This window comes from Heliconius melpomene, chromosome 9 (assembly GCF_056956725.1).
Source record: "Heliconius melpomene rosina isolate 202511_hmr_F chromosome 9, ASM5695672v1, whole genome shotgun sequence".
NCBI classification, from domain to species: domain Eukaryota; kingdom Metazoa; phylum Arthropoda; class Insecta; order Lepidoptera; family Nymphalidae; genus Heliconius; species Heliconius melpomene.
Window position 1 is genome coordinate 4,355,637 of NC_140397.1, and position 21,809 is coordinate 4,377,445.

Consider the following 21,809-nt stretch of genomic DNA (forward strand, 5'->3'; position numbering starts at 1 on the left):
TAACATTTAATTAAATAATACTTTTATTTTCAATTATAAACGTAATAGATAATTAAGTAACGAATTCAACTACTAGTTGATAATAAAATTAAATTAAATTATACAATGAACACATATACCTACATATACTCAATATTTAGACCAATGAATTGTGGATATTTACCAATTTACCATTTAAAATAAATTCGATTTTCATGTATATTTTTCAGTAGATTTGCAATTTGGTCCAAAAATTACCATTAATTTATTTTCTTGGTAAATGCCCAATCAACTAAACGATTCTAACTAAGTATACAACCTTATTTAACCAATACAATTAATTTTACAAAATAATATTCCTGTAATCGTAATGTTCAAAATCTGAAGAGAATCTCTTAAAAATCTGAAGGAAATAGACGAATTCTTAAGCAGGAAACATTGCGGAATAACAAGGAATGTTGAATTCAAGCTATATAATTATATATTAATATTTCACGTTATTTACAAATTTTATCACAGGAATAATTAAATATATAATTCAGCATTGGAATTGCAAATTAAATTGTACCTTTAAAATGTCTCGTAATTTAATTATAACATAATATATAAATTTCTGATATTATCTTATTATAAATTAGGGGATAATAAAGCGCAAACCGGCAACCAAGGCACTGTCATAGGCATTGTCATAGGCAAGGAACATTTTGGATTTTAGTATTGTCATATTAAAACATAACGATCTTTTACATAGTATGAAACACTGTCGGTTTCTATCGATTTACAATACTATTACACTACTACTAATAGTAACTGAGATATCTGATATCTCAGTAGTACTACATAATATATTTTAATGCTGTCTTTACTAATAGTAATAGAGACCAGGTAGAATTTTTCAACCGACTTTGCCCACAAGTAAAAAAATAATTTGGAACAAAATTCAAATTTACAAATATATAACAGCTTATGTAACAATATTATGTTTTACAAAAGAATTTTGTTAAATGACAATGACAAATGTTCCCAAAAATAGAAAAAGCAAATTAATGCAGATTTGTACCAATGTAATTTTACTTAAAACTTAAGTCTTACAGAGCATTATTAACAATGACGAGTTTTTAGCGGTATTAGGCTTGAAGTAGGACATTCTTGAAACTTATACCGATAAAAAATACTTCTAAGTTTTGTACATTTTTCACTCATGAGGAAAACAATCAAAATCGTAAAAACAAATCTGTGTAGCCATATATAGCTAACTTAAGAAGGGAACACGGCTCGTCGACCTTAGTGTAATTATTATGACTTTTAACATACCCATACCTGAATAGAATATTTCGAAGAAAACCTTTATCAAGTCTCATTTTTCGTGGCGCGTATTGTATCTTATCTAACACACTGTCACATCCATTTTCATTTGGTGCTGGTCATTTCGCTAGCTTTAAATATTTATAGCTTTTGATAACCAAACAGAAATATTAAACTAAAATTATAGTTAAGTACAATCAATATATTCTAGTATTTGTATAATAGTAGACACATCACTTACATCGTATGCTAAAAAATACACTAGAAAACTTTAACTTGCTCTTAAGCAGGGATCTTTGGCCAAAATAGTTTTTTTTTGCTTATAATTGATGGACCAAAATCTATTTCTTTATATACATAGCTGGTGGAGCAGCAGGTATTATAAACAATCCATAAAAAAATATTTATACGTAGGCAAAGTATGTAATAGACAATAATATTCATATTATTTCATACATTGCCTGGACGCCCCAGGTATTCTATACATTGAAGACCGAAGTTATACAAATGGCCGGTAACATGAAAACCAAATGTTAAAATTTTGATGTTAACATTTGATATTTTTAAAAATAATTTCTGTAAAAGGAGAGGGTTCTCAATTCAACTGTTTTTTTAATCTTTTCTAACATTCGCCAGGGTGAACCGATTTGATTATTTTTTTTTTATTTAAAGTTACTTTTGAATGATAGATATTTTCATTCTATTTTACAACCATTCTCTAAATCCTGATAAAATACAAACCCCTTTGGTGATATATTGAGTTTACACTGTATATAATTCTAGCATATTTTTAAGCATGCGTTTTACCATTGAGCGGTGGACGGAAACAATTTAATACTAGGAATTGTTACCTTTTAAATTTAATCTAAGTTTATATATAAAAACTTATATAAAAGTTAAAAATACACGGAACCATGTTACTTTCTACATCTTACATAGGCTATTAGTATAAGTTTGAGCTTTAACTTAACCTTATTAATATTAAGTAATTTGTACCAGTGGAAATACATTTTTTTACATAGCAAAATATTGTTTTAGGCTAACGCTGTATATAGCATAGTACGCAGAGGGAACTTAGTGTTAGGACACTCTGTTTTTTCATCTTCCTATCAAAGCGATGAAATGAAATCAAAATCTCATTTTACAGTCAGACTCAGCCATTGCAAAAATAAAAGTAAAATCATGCGTATTGCACTATAAAATACGTAGATGTATCGCCGCTTTTGCTATAAAGAAACAACAGACATAATATAACTTGCGAGACCAATGTGGAACGATTAAGCTAATAAATATCTCTAACGATTTGAATAATGTAGCTGCTGAAATTAACAGCTTGGTTTGTTTTGTTAATTGAATATTGCCTCACGCGGGTATCGAACCGACAGCCATCGTGTTTACGTTCAACGCTGCACCAGGATGGCCGTATTATATTTATTAATTAAAATTAGTACTTAATATGTATTATAAATGCAAAATTGTTTGTCTTTCCTAATATGCAATTTAGTATTGTCTTTTCTTTTATTCTATAGTATAAATTCTTAAAACTTTTAAATTTTGAAAAATTACTAGGAATGTGTATAAATATTAAGCCTATTATATTGTCAATATGTATTTTACATTTTTTTCTATTGTCCTCAGAAAAGATTAATAAGTCTTGTTTAATAAATTTTATGTGACAATGTTATAACATACCATTTTTTTATTTAAACTACAAATTTATAGCCGCACTTAGAGATATCGATTAGTTCTTAATTGATTCCTAATTTAATATTAGTTAAATGGAGTTTTACATATCTAAATGTAGCTATATAAATTTTAAAAATAAAGGTGATGTAATTTGTTTTAACATTTTGAAAATAAAATAAACAATATAAAATGAAACATTGAGAAGTAGAAGCAAGTGTCGATAAAACTTGCAATCAAACTTAAATGTCATACCTTGACTAAGTCATAAGTTAAATATTTTTTTCCTACAAAATACGATGTCACGTATGACATCCATGACAATTAAAGTAATACACAACTTCCTTACAATAAATAAAACTAACGAATTACCAACTGTCTTTATAAAGAAAAGAAATGTCCCTTTATCCTATAAATTGTCGCTTGTATTTCTGGCAACTTTACACCTATTTTCAATCGACTTCTGTAAAAGGAAGAAGTTATTATATCAATTCAATTGTACTTTTTTATTGTTTTGTTTTACTATTATTTTATATCTAAATTATGTTGGTGTATTTTATTTTGAAATGTAATGTTACTAATTTAGTACCCTTGTCACGTATAATGATCCCTCTCTATCTCCCTAACCGTGTGACGTAACCTACAAATGGCCCCTAAAATATAATATAATATAACAAAAATATACATTTACTTCATATATTTCCATTTTCATTAATTTCATTGATATGGTGTTACTGTGTATTAGGCTCTTGGAAATTAGATTGCGTGAGGCGTGCAAAGTCTTCTGTTAATTCGTTCAACTTTTCTGTATACTGTAAAATAATATATAATTAAAAATTATTATAAAAATAAAAAATATCTATAAAATTAAAATGATATCAAATCAGCTTCACACTGTATCCCGCACACAGCAGGATAGGCAGAGGGAACCTAGTGTTAAGACACTCCATTCAATCTGATTTTTAATTACACATTAAATAATTATACATATTTTAGGTATAATTGGTTAATGGTGCAAGTGTTTTGTGTTGACGTCATTGGTAGTCTCAATTTTTATATTAAATAATGTCTACTCTATTGTATCTATCTATTGTATGTAACAATAAAGTTGTTGACTGATCGCAAGATATATGAGGAAATATAATATTGGGGACATTTACCAATACAATAAACCCAAAACAATGATTTTAATATTTTTTTTATTGAGGCTGATCTCAGACTCAATTCACCAATTTAAATGCAGTTTTACTCACGCACTTTCCTTAGCACGAAGTGTAAATTTTTTAAGCATTCTCGTTGTTTACTGCGACATATAATAAAAAAAAAAAGAAATAATAAAAAAATCTTATAAAGTTTACATACATCGTAGGCGAGGCTAGAGGTAGGCCGGTCGTGTCGTCGCTCGCTCTGCATGCGCCCACTCACGTAGTAATTTATTTGGTTTTGCAACTTAACAAATATTTTTCTATATTCGTCTCTTATTCTGTTCACTTCGTTGTTGATGTGGGTGTCTTTTTTTGATATGTACTCCTGAAATTAGGAAATTTATTCAAGTTTTATTTATTTTAAGAAGAATTTAATTGTTATATTATGGAAAATTTATATATGCAAAGCATTCACTTATAACTGATTTATTATTAACATAAAACATTTATTTTGTCAACTATAGTATACTACAGCATAGGAAGAAACGATTTTTTGTTAAAGTTCTCTCCTTTGAACAAAATTTAAGACAGCGATTAGAGTCGCGGAATTCAATGCTGCACTTTATTTTAGTATGGCGAAAAATAAAGAAAAAAAAACCTTTTTTTATAAAACATACAATAATTTTGAACAGTGTGGGTTTTGAACCCGCGCCTCTTGGAAATCTATGAGACAAGACTACATTCAAAATTCTCCTGACCAAGAATTGAATCTACTACAATTAAATTAAAAACATTAACTGTGAAAATTGACCCGTACTTTATAAGTTAACGCAGTTCTCTTAACATTTTTATATTTCTCCTGCAGTATATGATAGTCATTTTGCACATTCATATATTTCTGTTCTAACTCAGAAATATTAACTTGTAGTTCTTTCAATTTATTTCTCAAATGCTGACACTCTTTAGCATCAGAACTTGTTTTAACTCTAAACTCTTCTTTTTCCTTTTTCAATACATTTTCTAAAGAACCCAATCGTGATAAATTGTCTTTATACTTCTCTGCTCTCTTTTTCCATTCACTCAAATCCTCTTTAGTATGTTGACTTTCTTTTTGTAATAAGTTATGCTCTTTTATAAGTACTGATATCTCATTTTCTTTTGACTCCAATATTTGAGTCACTTTAGCTCTTTCCGATAGAATAAATTCTTTTAAAGTATCAACTTCTGTGGCTTTCCTTTCTAATAAGTCTTTTAGTTTAGTAACAGTTGCTAGTTGTTCTGTTTCCATTTCTTTTAAACGTCTCGCGCAGTTCATTTCTATTGTTTTAATTTCGAGTGTGAATTTTTCAGCTATTTGTTCTCTTATTGCCTTTTCTTTCATCATTAATGCAGTCTGAAATTAGTAGTATTTTGATTTATTATTGAAAAATATTTAAATATTTTATATGATTATAAAATATTTTCAATTACTATTTACTGTCGGAAAAACAGTCAGATTTCAGAAATGGTTGAAATATAAATATGAATGATGAATTGATGATTGATGAATGAATTATAATTCTATTGTAAATGAATGTACACTACACTAAATAATTACGTATAATCAACCACGGCCGAGTATAAAAAAAATATTAACTTAAAGAGGCCTATTTTCACATTCGACAATATTAATAGGGAAAGGCGTATTTATTATTCCTAACTAAAAGAAGCAAATGCAAATAAGAAACTGTGACAAACTGTGACTTGCAATATAATGTCGATCTGGTCTAAAAGTACTACTAATTTATATACCTTTTCTTCCAAAGATTCATCATGGTCTTGTGCCACTTCCGTCTCAATATTCGTGTTATTTAGTATGGGGTTTCTATCATCTGTATTAGTTCCCACGGTGCGGACGTCACTCAACTTTTTGTACCTTTCCATTATATAATTTTGGAAGAATTCTGCTTTGCCCCTAAGCTCTTTCATTAAAGTTTCGTTACTTTCTTGAGCGGCTGAAATTGATTGAAATATGTTTTTTTAGCTTCACTTTGTATCCTGTGTGTAGCAGGAACAAAGACAGGAAATGTATGTATGTATCAAGACACTCCGTTCCCCATAAACCACCCAATTTTGAAGACATTGCGTGTAAGTTCACTCGCCGAGTGGGAAATCGAACCCACAACCGTCATTTTTACAGTCATACTCGACACAACACCACTACGACCTCTCAATAGTCATTTAATTAATAAAATTATTATCGTAAAAATTACCTAATGCAACTGTTACTAGTGAATTAAAATAAATAAATTTTTAATAACCACAAAATCAAAGACATTAAGGGCCAGTTTCACCACTGGCTGATGAAGTCCCAGACAGCCGTATGTACCAGACAAGCTATAATTTTTGGTTTTACAGTTCTTGAATAGAAAAAAAGAAATACACATTTGACACATGATACATGAATTTAATTTTTACATACTTATTTGTAATTTAAAAATGTAACAAATCGTATGAATTGTTACCTACTATAATCGTTCATTAAAGAGAAAATTTAATTTATAAGTTATTTTGTATTTTTATCCTCTATCTGAGAGATAGCATTAATTATTAGATTACTATCTGAAACTTTATTCGTAACCGGTGAAACTGGCTCTAAGTATTATACCTATTTTAACTTGATATTTGACTTGTTGATCCTCCAGATTACGGATACGTTTTAGTTGCTGTTCGCAGTTGGCGCAGGCCTCCATTTCCTTTCGCATCGCTGTTTTCTCGTCTGAAATAAAATAAATTTTCTTAGTTTTTTTTTACAGCTTCACGTTATATCACTTCATTTCTATATTTTGCGGCGGCGAGGTCGACCGCCTCAACCTCTCTCTCTGCCTAACCTGCTATGTGCGGGAATCAGCGTAAAACTATAAAAAACTAAAAAAAAAAAAGATTAACATCTAAATAATTTACAGAAGTACCTTCTAAGAATTTATTAAGTTTATCGGTGAATTCCTTCTGTTTGTCAGTAAACTCTTTCTGCAGCTCAGATATTCTCCTGTTAGCTCTTTCTAACTCATCTTTCGAGTTTGTTAGGTCTATTGTAATTTTTTCTACATGGCGTTTCTCTTTCTCTATTCTTTCTATGTAATCCCTTTCTTGAGATTTGTATTGGTCGAGTTCTCTTTGTGTTTTTATATGTACGTCCTTTAGTTCCCGAGATATAGAGTCTCGTGCTGTGCACACCTGTTATTTAAAAAATAGCATATATATGAATATTTGTATATATATGCTAATATTTATTGTAGCTTATCGGTAGTAGCTTTTTGTTCATATGTTCATTCGACGATTTAAAAGTGCTTATAATAAGTTTATTTGAATAAAGAATATTTTGAATTTGAATTAACATATTATGAGGTAATTAACTGAAGTTTTAAAAGCTGCTATTTTGCGTATTGGATAGAGATTTTGTAATTTATTTCTTTGATCTATGTAAGTAATATTATTTTAAATAATCTAGTAGCACTGTAAACTCCATGATAATGACTTCAACCTCAACTGCTCAATAAACGGAGTGTTTTAACACTACATCCCAATTATGGGATTTAGTGTTAAAACACTGGCTGGAGCGAGAAACAGAAAACTCAAGAAGTAAATTATTAATTCGATGTTTTTCATATTTATGTTATAAACAATTTTTTGTGAACAAAAGTACCTGTAAATACAAAGTTTTCAATTCGCCATTCTCTTTAAGTGTCTCTTTTAACTGTCCATTGTACTTCTCGAGCTCCCTTAGGAGGTCGGCGTTGGCTTCTTGTACGAGGGACGCACGACTTCCCTTCTCCGACTTCAACTTGTCATATTCCATTTCTAGTTCCGTATACTTCAATTCCAACTGTTATACAAAAATATATATATTAAAACATGATTGCATGTGTGCAATCATTGTTAATCCATGTTAAGCGTTAATTTATTATATATAAAATAGATGTCAAAAAAGGTATCCAGAGGGTGTCCAGACTAATACCTGTCCGATATTGGTTTGTGGGCATACGGGTACGCGACCCCGGATCCCCGAGCCGCCACTCTTTTATCCTCATCCAGTCCGTAAGAATGGTGTCCTCCCTTCCCCTCCCCTCCCCTTTTCCTTAGCTCCCTCCTTCCTTTACCGATAATACCTTTCTATTTCCCTCCCTCCTCGGTTATTCCCCCACAAAGGGGTTTTGGAGGTCAGACGGCAGTCGCTCCACAAAAACCACAAACCGCCACAAAATGAAAAGAAACAAGGACAGACTGGGTACGGCTAGGGCGTCGCCGCAAAACGACGCGCAGGCACATCGCCCTACACCTGCGACAAGTGGGCAAGGGCTACCGTGTCCTGTACGGGCACGGCTAAAGACGCTAGTACCCAGACGGAAACTCCGCTTTGCAACGTGGAATATTGGCTCTCTAACCGGACGATGCAGGGAACTCGCAGATGTACTCTTGATACGTCGGGTCCAGTGTGCTTTCCTCCAGGAAACTCGCTGGAAGGGCAATAAGTCCCGTAACATCGGACAGGATTACCGGCTTATATACACTGGGTCACCTTCGGGTAGAAACGGTGTAGCGGTAGTGCTTTCTGAAGAGCTTCAGAATGGGCTCCTTGAAGTTGACCGTCGCTCCGACCGCTAGATGCGAGTGAGGGTACTGACTGAGGGCGTTATCACAAACTTAATCAGTGCCTATGCTCCCCAGGCGGGATGTAGCGCGGCCGAAAAGGAGACATTCTGGGAGCAGTATGAAGGGGTGCTACTTGCTGTGCCGTCTACCGAAGTGGTCTTAGTTGGGGGGGACTTGAACGGGCACGTCGGTAAGGCCGCTGAGCCGTATGAACGTGTTCACGGGGGTTTTGGGCACGGTCTTCGCAATGCAGAGGGAGAAAACATTCTGAGAACCTGTATTGCGTCTGATCTGGCCGTCGTGAACACGTTCATCCAAAAGAATTCTCACCAATTCGCACCTTATCACGTATAAGAGCGGGTCCCACTCAACTCAAATAGACTACTTGTTGACCAGACGGTGTCATATGGGCAGGGTAACTAACTGTAAGGTCATTCCAGGCGAAAGCCTAACGGCCCAACATCGTCTTCTTGTCATGGACTTTAACGTCACTCCGAAGAAGAAAATAGCCGAGAAACGTAGGCCTCGGATCAAGTGGTGGTTGCTGAATGGACCGATGCAGACCGACTTCCTGGCAGAGGTGAAAAGTCATGATCTTTCGACTAACACCGAGACTGCTCAGGATGCTTGGGATCGGGCTCAGTCGGCAATAATCGCGGCGGGCAGGCGAGTTCTTGGCCTTTCTAGGGGAGGACGTGTCATCGACAGGGAGACATGGTGGTGGAATGACGAGGTGCAGGAGGTGACTCGTGAAAAGAAGGCTGCCTTTAAGAAGTGGCAGGAATCCAACTCTCCTGAAGACAGACTGGAGTACACGGTAGCTAAACGTGCCTGTAAAAGAGCTGTAGCCAGAGCCCGCAGTGAAAGTTTGTCACCATTGTATGATAAACTTGAAACTGTGGAGGGGCAGAAGCTCATTTACAAACTGGCACGTTCCCGGGACTGGCACGTTGACGCAAAGACGTTCCCGCAAAATGTCTTTGCGTCAAAGATTCCCAGGGCACGCTGCTCTCTAGTCATGCCTCTGTGAATTAGAGGTGGAGAAGCTACTTCCAGGAGTTACTGAATACTCAGCACTCATGCAGTCTTCATCACGACCCACCGCCTAACCTCGGACTTATTGCCCCAATAACCCCTGACGAAACACGTAATTGCCTTCGACGCATGAAGAACGGAAAAGCGGTGGGACCTGACGACATTCCGATCGAAGCGTGGAAATCATTGGGCTCTCTTGGTGTGCCCATGCTTACTGACCTTTTTAACCACATCTTGAACACTGGTAAGATGCCGCATCAGTGGCGGCTTAGCTTTATTACCCCTATTTACAAGGGAAGGGGCAGTGTTCAAGATTGTGGTAGTTATAGGGGCATTAAGCTTATGAGTCATACCATGAAGCTCTTCGAGCGCATGATCGACCTCAGGCTCCGCCGAGAGTGTACTATCTCTGAGTCTCAATATGGATTTCAGCCAGGATCGGGCACCATGGACGCCATTTTCGCCCTCAGAACTTTGATGGAGCCATACAGGGAAAAAAGGAGAGCTCTGCATGTGGCCTTTTTAGACCTGCAGAAGGCCTTTGACTGTGTGCCTCGTCAGTGTATCTGGTGGGCATTGCGTTCCAAAGGGATCCCTGAGGCCTATATTGAGATTATCGGAGACATGTACCACGATTCCGCTTCTATGGTTAGGACTGCTGTTGGCGACACTAGACCCTTCACGATTACAGTGGGTGTTCACCAGGGCTCGGCTCTTAGTCCGTTCTTATTCAATGTAGTGCTCGATAGTGTCTCGGCTCACATCCAGGACCAGCCTCCATGGCTGATGATGTATGCCGACGACATAGCACTCATTGCCGAGAACCGACTGACGCTGGAGCGTAAAGTGAACCTCTGGAAGGGTACGCTTGAGAACGGCGGTCTTAAACTAAATGTGTGTGAAAGACAGAGTACATGGCCTGCGGCCGGGACTCGAGCACCGTCCTTATAGGTCCTGAGCCAGCCGTTAAGTCGGAGAAGTTCAGGTACCTTGGATCCGTTATGCACGAGTCAGGAGGCATCGATCACGATGTCCAAGGGCGGATAAGCGCTGCCTGGGCCAAATGGCGGGAGGTCACTGGTGTGGTCTGCGACCGCAGAATACCGCCCAAGCTCAAGGGGCTGATATACAAGAGCATCATCCGACCGGTTCTTTTATACGGCAGCGAATGTTGGCCGGCACTATCTCGGCACACTCAGGAGCTTCACGTCACGGAAATGAAGATGCTGAGGTGGATGTGTGGCGTAACGCGGTCTGACCGCATACGCAACACATTCATTCGAGGTAGTCTTGGGGTCCGTGACGTAGCGGATAAGCTCCAAGAGCGTCGTCTGAGATGGTTTGGCCACGTTACGCGCCGGCCTAAGAACTATGTCGGATGCAAGTGCCTTGCTATATCAGTCCCTGGAGTCAGACCTCCTGGACGCCCAAGGATGCAGGACATGAGAGCCAATGGTCTAACCACCGAGGACGCAAAAAACCGTGTAAAGTGGAGTAGGTTGAGTAGGAGGGCAGACCCTGGCAATAGCCGGGATTAATGCCAGGAGGAAGAAAATAGATGTCAAAAAATTTATAATACATATAAAACAACGTATAATATATTAGTAAAACAATTTTTCAGCTTTACGCTGTATCCCGCAAGTAGCAGGGTAGGTAGAGGGAACCTAGTATTAAGACACTCCATTCCCCACTTTCTGCCGAATTCTGGGGGCGTGGCAGAACTCAATGTTTCATCTCCTCGAGCGGGGATCAAACCCCCAACCAATACAACATCTTATACATAAAAATATTTAATATTATTAGACATTGTATCACTCTTACATAGTATGTATTGCGTTGCCTGATCAATAAACACTGATTCGCGTGAAGAGAGGAAAGAAAAGCATCTCTCCGAAATACAACTAGCTCTGTGGGTTAGAGTGAGAAAGGAAGAGCCCGCCTGCTGTTCTGTATACGTGAGAAAAAGGAAAGCACAAACATGAAAAAAACAATATAGTTGAATTGATAACTTCTTTTTCTTACAGAAGTTGGTTAAAAACACACACACAACTTACATTTTTAATTTCACTCCTTAGATCGTCAGCATGCTTCTTCATCTGTTCGTTCTGTTGTTTGTATGTTACTAACAGTTCACTATCGGAGTTGGTACCGAGTAACTCTAATTTATTTTGCAATACCGCTAATTTTGAATTGAGTTGCATCTCTATACCTTTTTGCTCTTCCAATTTAGATCTTAAATCGGATTCTTGTTTACGATGTTGTTCGAGACGTTTTTCACTGACAAATGGAAAATAAATAATTAATTGCAATTAACTATTAAAATTCTTTAAGCCACAATTTTATAAGGAGTTTATAAAAAAAATCATTCGTTAGCCGTCGCCGACAAAAATATAAGCACTTTGTAATTTTAACTTTAAAATACATATTAAGAAGAGGAAGGAAAGAGGAAAATATGTACCGTTTATTTATTTCTTCTTGCATATTTGATAGTTTTTGTAGCTGTTGTTTGTATCTGCTTAATACTTCTTTAAGCGTGGCCAATTTTCCAGGTGATGGAGGATCACCTGTAAAGCATTAAGTACGATAAATAAATACATGAGGGTAATATGTTATTAACATCAGAAATATTCATAGTAGGGAAATTTAAAAGATTAAAAAATGTCAGTTTTACGCCTTTTCCGTATAGCAAAGTCGGTAAACCTGGAGCTGTTAAGAGTCGCCAATTCTCCAAATTTCGAGTCATGGCGTGTTGAATGGAGGAATTCAACGCTGCACTTTTTCTTGTTATCAGAGTAAGGTAACAAAAATATTTCGTATTATGGAATGCATTATCTATTTGTGGCTTGAATTCGTGTGAAAAGTAGAGAACGGTTGGTCAGTATTGTTGACATTAGATTCTCTCTGATGTTATTTTCTTTGAAGTTATTTTTTTAAAGTGGCATACACATTTAGGAAAGAAAAATACTTATTAAGAGAACGTGGACTATTGGACGGTTTTCAATGAGGCGCAGGTTGAAATCCTTCTTCATTAAAATTATTATATATTTTCCTAATAAGTATACCTGTGAAGTTATTTAGTGTAAGCTTATAATATACCTATATTATAATTGTCGGGCGTGACTTCAGCCAGCACGTGCGCTAGTGCTGCGCGCCACGCATCCTGCTCGCGTTGTGCACCTGACACTCTGGTGCGGCACATCACTAGTTCCTGCGCCGTCACTTCTAATTTTGACTGGAAAATATATATTTTAATTTTAATTAAATATATGAACAAGTGATTAAAAAATATTTAATAACAGGTCGTCAATCAGTTGTCTTGTAATCGAACACACAACCGTCGTGTGTAGTCCGAGGTTGTATTGCTGTGCCATGAAGGATTCTGATTAATTACTATAAATGTTATTTACTTAGTAAATTTAATTATTATTTTCCCCATGTAGGTGAAAATAATAATTTAATTATACACTGTATCCTGTATATATCAAGGTAGACAGAGGGAACCTAGTTTTACTTGTATTTTATACCATAGTATCTTTACAATATTTTTCTACTTTCGATTGCCTGTACTTTGTAGTTTGTACATAGCTGCAATAGAAGAGCAGTACAGTTATTGTATTCAATTTTAAAAGCATATTATAGCATAGGAACCTAGTGTTAAGATACACTTTTATGTTTAGAGACATTATGTGTTGAGCGGTGGAAATCAACCCTAAGCTTTGTCTTACCTACCAAAGCTAAGAAATGAAACTAACTCATTCACGGAAATCGAACCCACAACAGTTGCGTATACAGTTGACGCTGTGCCGCTACACCAAAAAACATATTAATTACCCCCAGTTCTTTAACTTGTTCCCTGGCGGCGTTTCTTTCAGTAGTTAATTGCAATACTTTTTCCTTGAGCCTGTTGCTTTCACCGTTTAAAAGTCGTTTTTGAGCCGCGTCTAATTCACTGGCCAGTCTGTTTATTGTAGCACCCTTTTCTACTAAAATTTCTTCTTTTTCACGATCTCTTTCTTTACATCGCTTTTCAAGCATTTTTATTTCATTGTCCTGAAACATAATTTTTAAAGGTATTATTACTTTTTTTCAACTTTATGCTGTATAGACAAATAATTTTTAAAATAAATCAATTCCCCCACGTGAGAATCGAATCCACAGATGTGGATCCACAGTCAGAGACTGTACTGCTGAACCACAACAACCTCAATATGATATATGAATTATTTTATTATTATAAATTATAAGAAAATTTGTATATTTAACTACAATGTCCTAAATGTAAAATGTTTTATATACAATTATAATTTTTATGAAATTACAAAAGGCATAATAAAAACGATTTTTCTTACTTTTTCGTCCAGTCTACTTTTAGCATTCATCAAATCATTCTGTAATCTGTCCATTTCTTCACGATGTCTATAAAAACCATTAATTAATATTAATTATAAGATTATTTATTTTTTATACAATTCACTTAAATGCAACAATAACATTAAAATTAATATTTTGCTAAAAAATGAAATATGGAAAAAAATGTACAGAATAACTAATAAATACAGAATATAAATGTTAGTGAAACTTAGAAATCATAGTATAAACATTTTTTTTACTTCAAATTTTTTTTTAGTAATATGTTACAAATACCTGTCTTGCTGTTCTCTGAACAATGCATCAGTATCATGTGAGTGAGCAACCTGCAAATTATAACAGCAATAAATATTTAATTTTTTTTTTTTTTTTTTTTTTTTAACTGCAATTAAACCTGCAACTGCCTCAACTGGGCATTAAGCTGGTGGTTAGGAGCTTACAGACATTGGTGGTATACGCCCATTGGCATAAACACATAATGTAACGGTCTCCTGAGAGATCCTATTTTATGATTGCAGAAGATCCTGTGGGGTCCTCCTTTTAAGTCTTTTAAATGAGTTAGCTGGATTCATTAATTTGCAGGCTAGCACGTTGGGATGTATTTTTATGCGACGAGAGTATGACTTGAGTTTGTTGGTAATTTCTACTTTCACTGTAGGTATCCTTAGATCTCGATGTAGCTGAGAGTTAGTGACAAACCAAGGGGCATTCGTTATTATGCGAAGAGTTTTTGATTGAAAGCGTTGGATTATGTCTAAGTTTGAGTCGCTTGCAGTCCCCCATACTTCAGCTCCATAAGACCACATAGGTTTAAGAATAACTTTGTACAGGAGAAGTTTGTTATGCAACGAGAGTTTAGATTTCCGTGACAAGAGCCAATAAAGCTTTCGGATTTGTACACTTAGAGCTTTTCTTTTTACAAAAATGTGCTTTCTCCATGTAAGACGTCTGTCTAAATATATGCCCAAGTAGCGCACGCTTTCTGATTGAGGGATTATTACTCCGTTAAGTTCGACACTGGGGCAAGTATCGCGTCTAAGAGCAAAAGTTACATGCACCGATTTGGTTTCGTTAACTTTAATTCTCCAGTCCTTTAACCACACTGATATGTTATTTAAACTTTTTTGTAGCATTTCTGACGCTGTTGCTGGATTTTCATGAGTTGCTATTAAGGCAGTATCATCGGCAAATGTCCCTACAAGAACTTCGTCTGTGGTTGGTAAGTCAAAGGTGTAAATTAGATAAAGGACAGGGCCCATTACACTGCCCTGTGGAACACCTGCTCTGATTTCGAACAGGCCAGTTCTGTCTTCGCCGTGCTTAACATAAAAGTGTCTTTGATGAAGATATGATTTTATAATGAGAAAATATCTAAAGGGGAGGGTTTGACGAATCTTGTACAGGAGACCTTCGTGCCACACACGATCGAATGCCTGTGATATATCTAGAAATGCCGCGGAGCAATACTTCCTGTGTTCGTATGCGTCATATATTTTTTCGACCACACGATGAACTTGTTCAATAGTTGCATGAGCTTCGCGAAAGCCAAACTGATGAGATGGGATAATGTTTCTTCTAGTGAGTTCTGAAGATAATCGTTTTAAAATAAGTATTTCCAGGATTTTTGAAGCTACAGGCAGTAAGCTAATAGGGCGGTAGGATGTGACATTATTCGGATCTTTGCCAGGCTTGGGAATGAGGATAATCTCGGCTACTTTCCATTGAGCGGGTATGAATTCTCGCCGCAAGATAGCGTTGAATATTTCGGTTAACAAAAGGATAGCCAAATAGGGTAGCTCTTTCATGACTTTTGTCGTAATTAAGTCATAGCCGGGAGCTTTGTTTAACGAAAGTTTCTTGATAGTAGAAGTAACTTCTTTAACGCAAATTTTCCTTATAGGTGGCGACTGCAGGTTAGGAGCAGAAAGGGCTTCCGTTACCACATTAATTTTGGTAGAGCCAGAGGCTGAGTTTGGGGTGAATACACGGTGTAAGTGCTCTGCAAAAAGAAGGGATTTGTCAGCATCACTCTTCGCCCAAGAACCATCGTCGCGGCGTAGTGGTGATTGGAATACCATCGGTCTTTTAAGGGATTTAGTGGCTTTCCACAGGGAGTAATCAGTTGCAATAGTTGCATCCAGGCCCTTTAATCGACTTTCTACATCTACATTTGTAATGTCTCCGAGAAGAGTTTTGACATCTTTGGTAAGTTTGTTGAACTCTTTTTTGTAATCTTGGTGTTGAGTAAGATGCCATTTCTTTCTGGCTTGTCTTTTTTTTTTAATCAGGTCAATTGCTATTTGTGGATAAGTCGGAATAATTAATGTGGCGGTACGATGGGGAGTCGCTTCCCAGGCAGCTGACTGTACGCATTTATTAAAAGTTTCAATGGCTGTGGAAATGTCGTTATTGGATTTAAGAGGAATGCGCTTGGGCAGTGAGTTTCCAATAACTCTTCTGAAATATTCCCAATCAGTCATTTTTGAGTGGATTTTGCAGGGCTTAACCACGTCCACAGGGACGTTGTGGAGTTCGGCCAGCACGGGTGTATGATCTGACGATAGGTCATAGGTAGAAAAACAGTGAAGAGCCGCAGTTGAGAGTCCTTTAGTGACAAAAAAGTCCACAAGATCGGGTTTCTTTTTCAGATCAGTCGGCCAATAGGTCGGCTTGCCGGTGGATTTAACGCTAAGATTTAGACTTTGCACGGTTTTCATAAGTTCTCGCCCCTTTGTTGTTGTAACTCGTGCGCCCCAGTCGGTGTGTTTGGCGTTGTAGTCACCTCCAGCAATAAATCGGTTGCCAAACTGTTTAAATAAAGACGAATATTGCTCAGTTTTTAGGTTGTGTTTGGGGGGCATGTAGAGAGCTGAAATCATTACAGGGCCATTTGAACTTTCAATAACGATAACTGTTGCTTGAATTTCGTTACTGGAAATAGGGTTATTAACATGGTGTTTCATATTACTTTTAACCAGTATGGCGGATCCTGCGTGCGCTGTGCCATCTGGATGGTTTGTGCAATAGATATTATATTTTGGCACATGAAAATGACTTTTAGTGGTGAAATGTGTTTCAGATATTAACATAATGTCAATGTTATACATCTGCAGAAATGTTGTTAACTCTGGAGTATGGTTAGAAAGCCCATTTGCATTCCACAAGGCAAGGAGAATGGGTTTGAAAGGACATAGTCGCGGAGGGGCTAGGTGGACCGCCTGCCTCCTTCCTGGGTAAAATCCTGGCCACACTTGTGTTGGGTAGACTGCGACCTAAGTTCTGTTACAAGACTCAGTAATAGATTTGTCATGGTGCTCATTTGCTGCATCATCTGTTTGAACATATCCATCATTTCCTTCATTTCGTTGGTGCTTTCTGGCTTAACATTTTGTGACATTTCATTATTTCCTTGATTTGATTGTTGTGGCGGAAGCGTTCGATTTGCTTCTATTATTTGCTGCGTTGTATGAGTATGTATTATTTTATTTTCTCTCGGACGGACGACGTCAGAGTAAGAATGATTCGGTACTTGGTTCGAAGTAAAACATACAGTCCCTGGAACTGTTTGGTTTGGCTTAATTAGTTTATGACGGAGCGGAGGAAATTTCTGTTTTTGTAGCTCTTTGTAGACGGTACAGCCTTTGTAATTCGCGGGATGATTTCCATCACATAAGGCGCATCGCACGTCTTCTGATCTTTCCTTTCGCTGGCAGGTAGAGGACGAGTGATTTCCAGCACATTTGATACATCTTGGGTTTCGACGACAGTAAGATTTTGTGTGTCCGTAGGCTTGGCAGTTAGCGCATTGAGGGATTGTGCGTTTTGGTTTTGGAGGCTCAAACTTTACGCGACAGTGTAGTAAACTCTTTATATTATAAATCTCTTTGTTGTTGGAGTTTGGCTGGAGTTCAACAACAAACATGTGCAGTGGAGTTTTCGTTGATGTTTGTTTTATATTCCATATGTTAATAGCTACATGTCCAAGATTAATCAGAGCTTCTTTAATTTCTTCAATGTCAGTGGAGGGATGAATATTCTTAAGAATTGTTTTAAAGGCTCTTTCTTGTTTGGGTTTGTACGTAAAATATTCCGTTCTTTTAGCGTCCAGTTCTTTGACAATAGTCCTATAAGCGTCGCAACTTTTTGGCTGGATTTTAACCTGGTCCTTTGGTAGAACTTTAATCTCAAAAAGATCTTGCACAGTCTCATTAAGTAGTTTGATTAAAGGACGAATGTTTGTTACTTTGTCAATAAATAGGGGTGGAGGTTTTGGTAGCTTTTCTACTGGTTGGGCTTGAGAATTTTCTTTAGCTTCTAAGTCCTCAAGTTCGGAAAAAACATTTGATGTTGGTAGTGGCTGACTTAGCCAGTATGAACTGAGTTTGGACTGCTTTTGGCTACTTATAACCTCAGGGCTGTTTCTTTGTCTTTTGCGACTTTGAACTTCAATCCAATTTGGGTTTTCAGGAGTGTTATTGCCAGATGATTCTACAGGAGCAGCTGAGGTATTTTCGTTTTTACTGTTTTGGTTACAGTCGGATAGAGACTGCGATCTCGGCCTGTCAAATAGGCTGGGGTGGAAGATTTGCTGAGTTAGAGTTTTATTTTGTTTATTTTGAGTAAAAGAATGGTCCATTATTGTTCCCACGAGTAGGGCAGATGTAAAGGTCACATAACCGGGTTACTCCCATTCCGATTATGAAGGCTGAAATACTTCAACGTTCGCCAGGTGCGTTGAAGACGGCGCTAATAACTGTACATCCCAACAGCTATGCATCCTATTGACGCGTCTCCCATCGTAGGATTAGGGGTGATTTTTTAAAGAGATTTTCTTCCTCATGACCCAGGCAATAAAGCCAAGGCCGCCGCTCTCGCGAGACATGACCACGAGGCTACGGATTGTGAAGGTCATTTACTACCTTCACTGTGCAGACGGGTTAGGTCTGGATTGGTCTGGTTAGTTAACCGCCGCCAGAGACTCGGCGTTGTTGTTGCTCATTTCGCACCACCCAGGGGGCACGTGTAGGGTGAGCCTAGGATGAGGTGGTAGATCCTACGGACGCGAGCAACATATACCCCCCGAGCAAATTATAACAGCAATAAATATTTAATTTAATTAGTATTTCATATATAATTTTAAATAATCGTACAGACCGTTGTAGCGCAGGGTCACTGTGAGTGACTGTGGACTGCGAGGTTGTGGGTTCCATTATAACACAGAGGAATTATCTTTTCATTTCGTCGCCCAGGTAGCAATACAAAGCGTGGAGTTAACTACCTCCACTGAACACGTAAATTGGGTGTTGAGTATTACTTGTGTTTTATACCAGAGCATGTTTACAATGTTTTTCTACTTTTGATTGCCTGTACTTTGTAGTTTGTACATAGCTTCAATAGAAGAGCAGTACAGTTATTGTATTGAATTTCAAAAGCATATTATAGCATAGTTAGCATATAAAGTATACTGACTCAAACAAATCATGACCTATAAAGCAATCTTTTTATGGTTTGTCTACCTTTTATGTCAAAGTCCTAAATAAGTTAAAGGTAAAGTCTCACAATCAAGACCAACTGTGGACAGGAAATGAAATTGATATTACTTAATCTATGAACAGCACAGTATCTCCACATTACCTGCATAGTGTGTAATCTTTGCTGAACCTCCTGCAATGCAACATTGGCGGCTCTAAGTTCCAATCTTAACTGTTGTTTGTCCTCTTCACTTTCAACCATTTTGTTATTGAGAGATGTTATTTGTTGCTCTAGCTCTATTGACTTATGCTTACTTGATGCTGTGTGAAATATTTTTTTTTATTTAGTTTTATACTTTCAGTTTCCAAAGAGAACTTAGCAACATGACATTCCATTCTCCTGTTTCCTTTTTTTACTTTGACGGACAAGAAATATTATTTTATAAATTTTCAATTGAGGAAAAATAAAAGAATTTGTTATTGGTTTCTCTTTTTTTAAAAATATCAAGTTCTATGGAACCCAATCTTTTTGAAGGCTTATATGATACATACACTGATACAACATATAGAGGCCCCTTAGAAAGTATCATTCGTTGAGTAGGGTAGGCATTGGGAACCTAGTGTTAAGACACTTTGTTTCCCACTAATAAAACTTTAGTTAGCCACATTTTTTTAATGTATTAAATTTAATAGATAACGAATAGCTGGTGATTTCTTGTAACTAAACTAACTAACATACCAAGTAAATGATGAGCTTCTTCTAGTGATAGTTCAGCTTTGTTCTTATCATGTACGGCTGCAGTAAGACGTGCACGTAGACCATCTATGTCACTGTCTAGCTTTTCTACTTTAGCAGCAAATTGTTGACACTCTTTTATTCTCATCTGAAGAATTTAATATTATTAATATTTTTGAACATATATTGATGCTGGAAAACAATCTTTTTGTATCTGAAAAGAGCCTTCTTTTAAATACAACAAATTTCTTTCCGATGTTGATATAGTCTTATGTCAAAAATAGATATTTAAATTACTTACTTCATACATTACTTTCAATTGTTCATGGTTCATGTACTCTTGTCTAGCATCAAAATTGTTAATACCATTTCCTGTTGAAAATTAATATGGGATTGGTGATGACGGAATTTTATAGCAGTATAAAACAGCTTAAAATTGCAATATAGTGGTAAATTATTCATACAATATCAGGATAAAAATATTAAATTTAAAATAATACCTCTAAAATCTTGGTGAAAGTAATGATTTTGTCCATCACCAGCTCCATAGGGGCTATATGGTGTTTTTGTGGTATCATCCTGATTTCTTAAATTTTGTATATGATTTTTTGGAGTCTCACAATACTGTTTAGGTGATTCAGAAATATGTTGATTTTCTTTTATATGATTTAAAGACTCTACATATGTAGGTGGCAATCCTGATCTTACAGCATGTTGGACTATAAACATAGTATAAGTTTAAATAACAATAAACCAGTTTTAAGTTGAAAAATGTATATTTTTTAAATATTTAAAAATTACTTGCCTCCATTCTGGCGAGTGGCATCTAGTGTGTAATTTCCACTGCTATTAACAGAACTATTTTCATCGTCATCGAGAAGGTCGTCAAAGGCATTAACCAAGTTGTGTTGGAGCTAAAATTAAACAAATTTAGTAAATAAACATGTTTAAAAAAGGTTATATTATGATAAAATATAATATTACTTCTTCGTTGCGTCGTTTCTGGTCTTCGATTTCTTCTTGTTCTTCAAGCCTGTCTTGAGCGCTGTTATTTATGTGAATACTTCCAGCGCCTTGAAACAAGCTCATACCTGGCACTTCCATGATAATTTAAAATTCAGATATCAAATATATTTAACAAATAAGTATAGAATATTTTAAAAAATACGTTTTCATTTTAATAGAACAAACTAAAGCTTGTAAATTATTCGCTGTCTGTATAAGGTTTTATCGAGTTTATAAAACTTTTCCCACTAATACAAAATGACGTTTAGAATGTATACTTTTTAAGCGTAAACATAAGCAAAATACCTTGCCAGTTCTAAAATTTGTTAAATTAATACCCTTTCAAAGCGATAATTGAAAAAAATATAGCGAAATATAATCTACTTTTACAATTATGTAGTAATAATTATTTGATAGTTTCATTTTTATTATTAATATTTAGAAGGTTAG

At 36.0% G+C, this 21,809-nt stretch overlaps 1 protein-coding gene across 2 annotated transcripts; it reads right to left on the minus strand.

Annotated features, from left to right (window-relative positions):
- Nucleotides 1–5: 5 nt before the first annotated feature.
- LOC146536287 (uncharacterized) lies at nucleotides 6–21,599 on the minus strand. Of its 2 annotated transcripts, XM_085189911.1 has the most exons (20): nucleotides 21,339–21,599; nucleotides 21,160–21,268; nucleotides 20,855–21,073; nucleotides 20,656–20,726; nucleotides 20,358–20,502; nucleotides 19,782–19,939; nucleotides 14,424–14,473; nucleotides 14,129–14,195; nucleotides 13,611–13,829; nucleotides 12,876–13,011; nucleotides 12,238–12,343; nucleotides 11,834–12,056; nucleotides 7,798–7,977; nucleotides 7,064–7,328; nucleotides 6,760–6,870; nucleotides 5,904–6,106; nucleotides 4,930–5,505; nucleotides 4,330–4,497; nucleotides 3,659–3,779; nucleotides 6–3,430 (listed from the first exon to the last, which is right to left on the minus strand). In XM_085189911.1, the coding sequence occupies exons 1-19, from the start codon at nucleotides 21,456–21,458 to the stop codon at nucleotides 3,699–3,701; spliced, it is 3,207 nt and encodes a 1,068-aa protein (XP_085046037.1). In that variant the 5' UTR covers nucleotides 21,459–21,599; the 3' UTR covers nucleotides 6–3,430; nucleotides 3,659–3,698. The 2 variants fall into 2 exon arrangements, with proteins under 2 accessions (XP_085046037.1, XP_085046036.1); XM_085189910.1 differs by having other exon boundaries at nucleotides 6–3,779.
- Between the last annotated feature and the right edge of the window lie 210 nt (nucleotides 21,600–21,809).

Excerpts from the sequence above, each read along its gene's own strand:
- LOC146536287 (XM_085189911.1), bottom strand. The coding sequence starts at position 21,458 with ATGGAAGTGCCAGGTATGAGCTTGTTTCAAGGCGCTGGAAGTATTCAC. Across the intron at positions 7,978-11,833 it reads TAAGGAGTGAAATTAAAAAT|TTGGAATTGAAGTATACGGA; the intron begins GTAAGTTGTGTG and ends TTTGTATAACAG. Across the intron at positions 6,107-6,759 it reads CAAATATCAAGTTAAAATAG|CCGCTCAAGAAAGTAACGAA; the intron begins GTATAATACTTA and ends AATCAATTTCAG.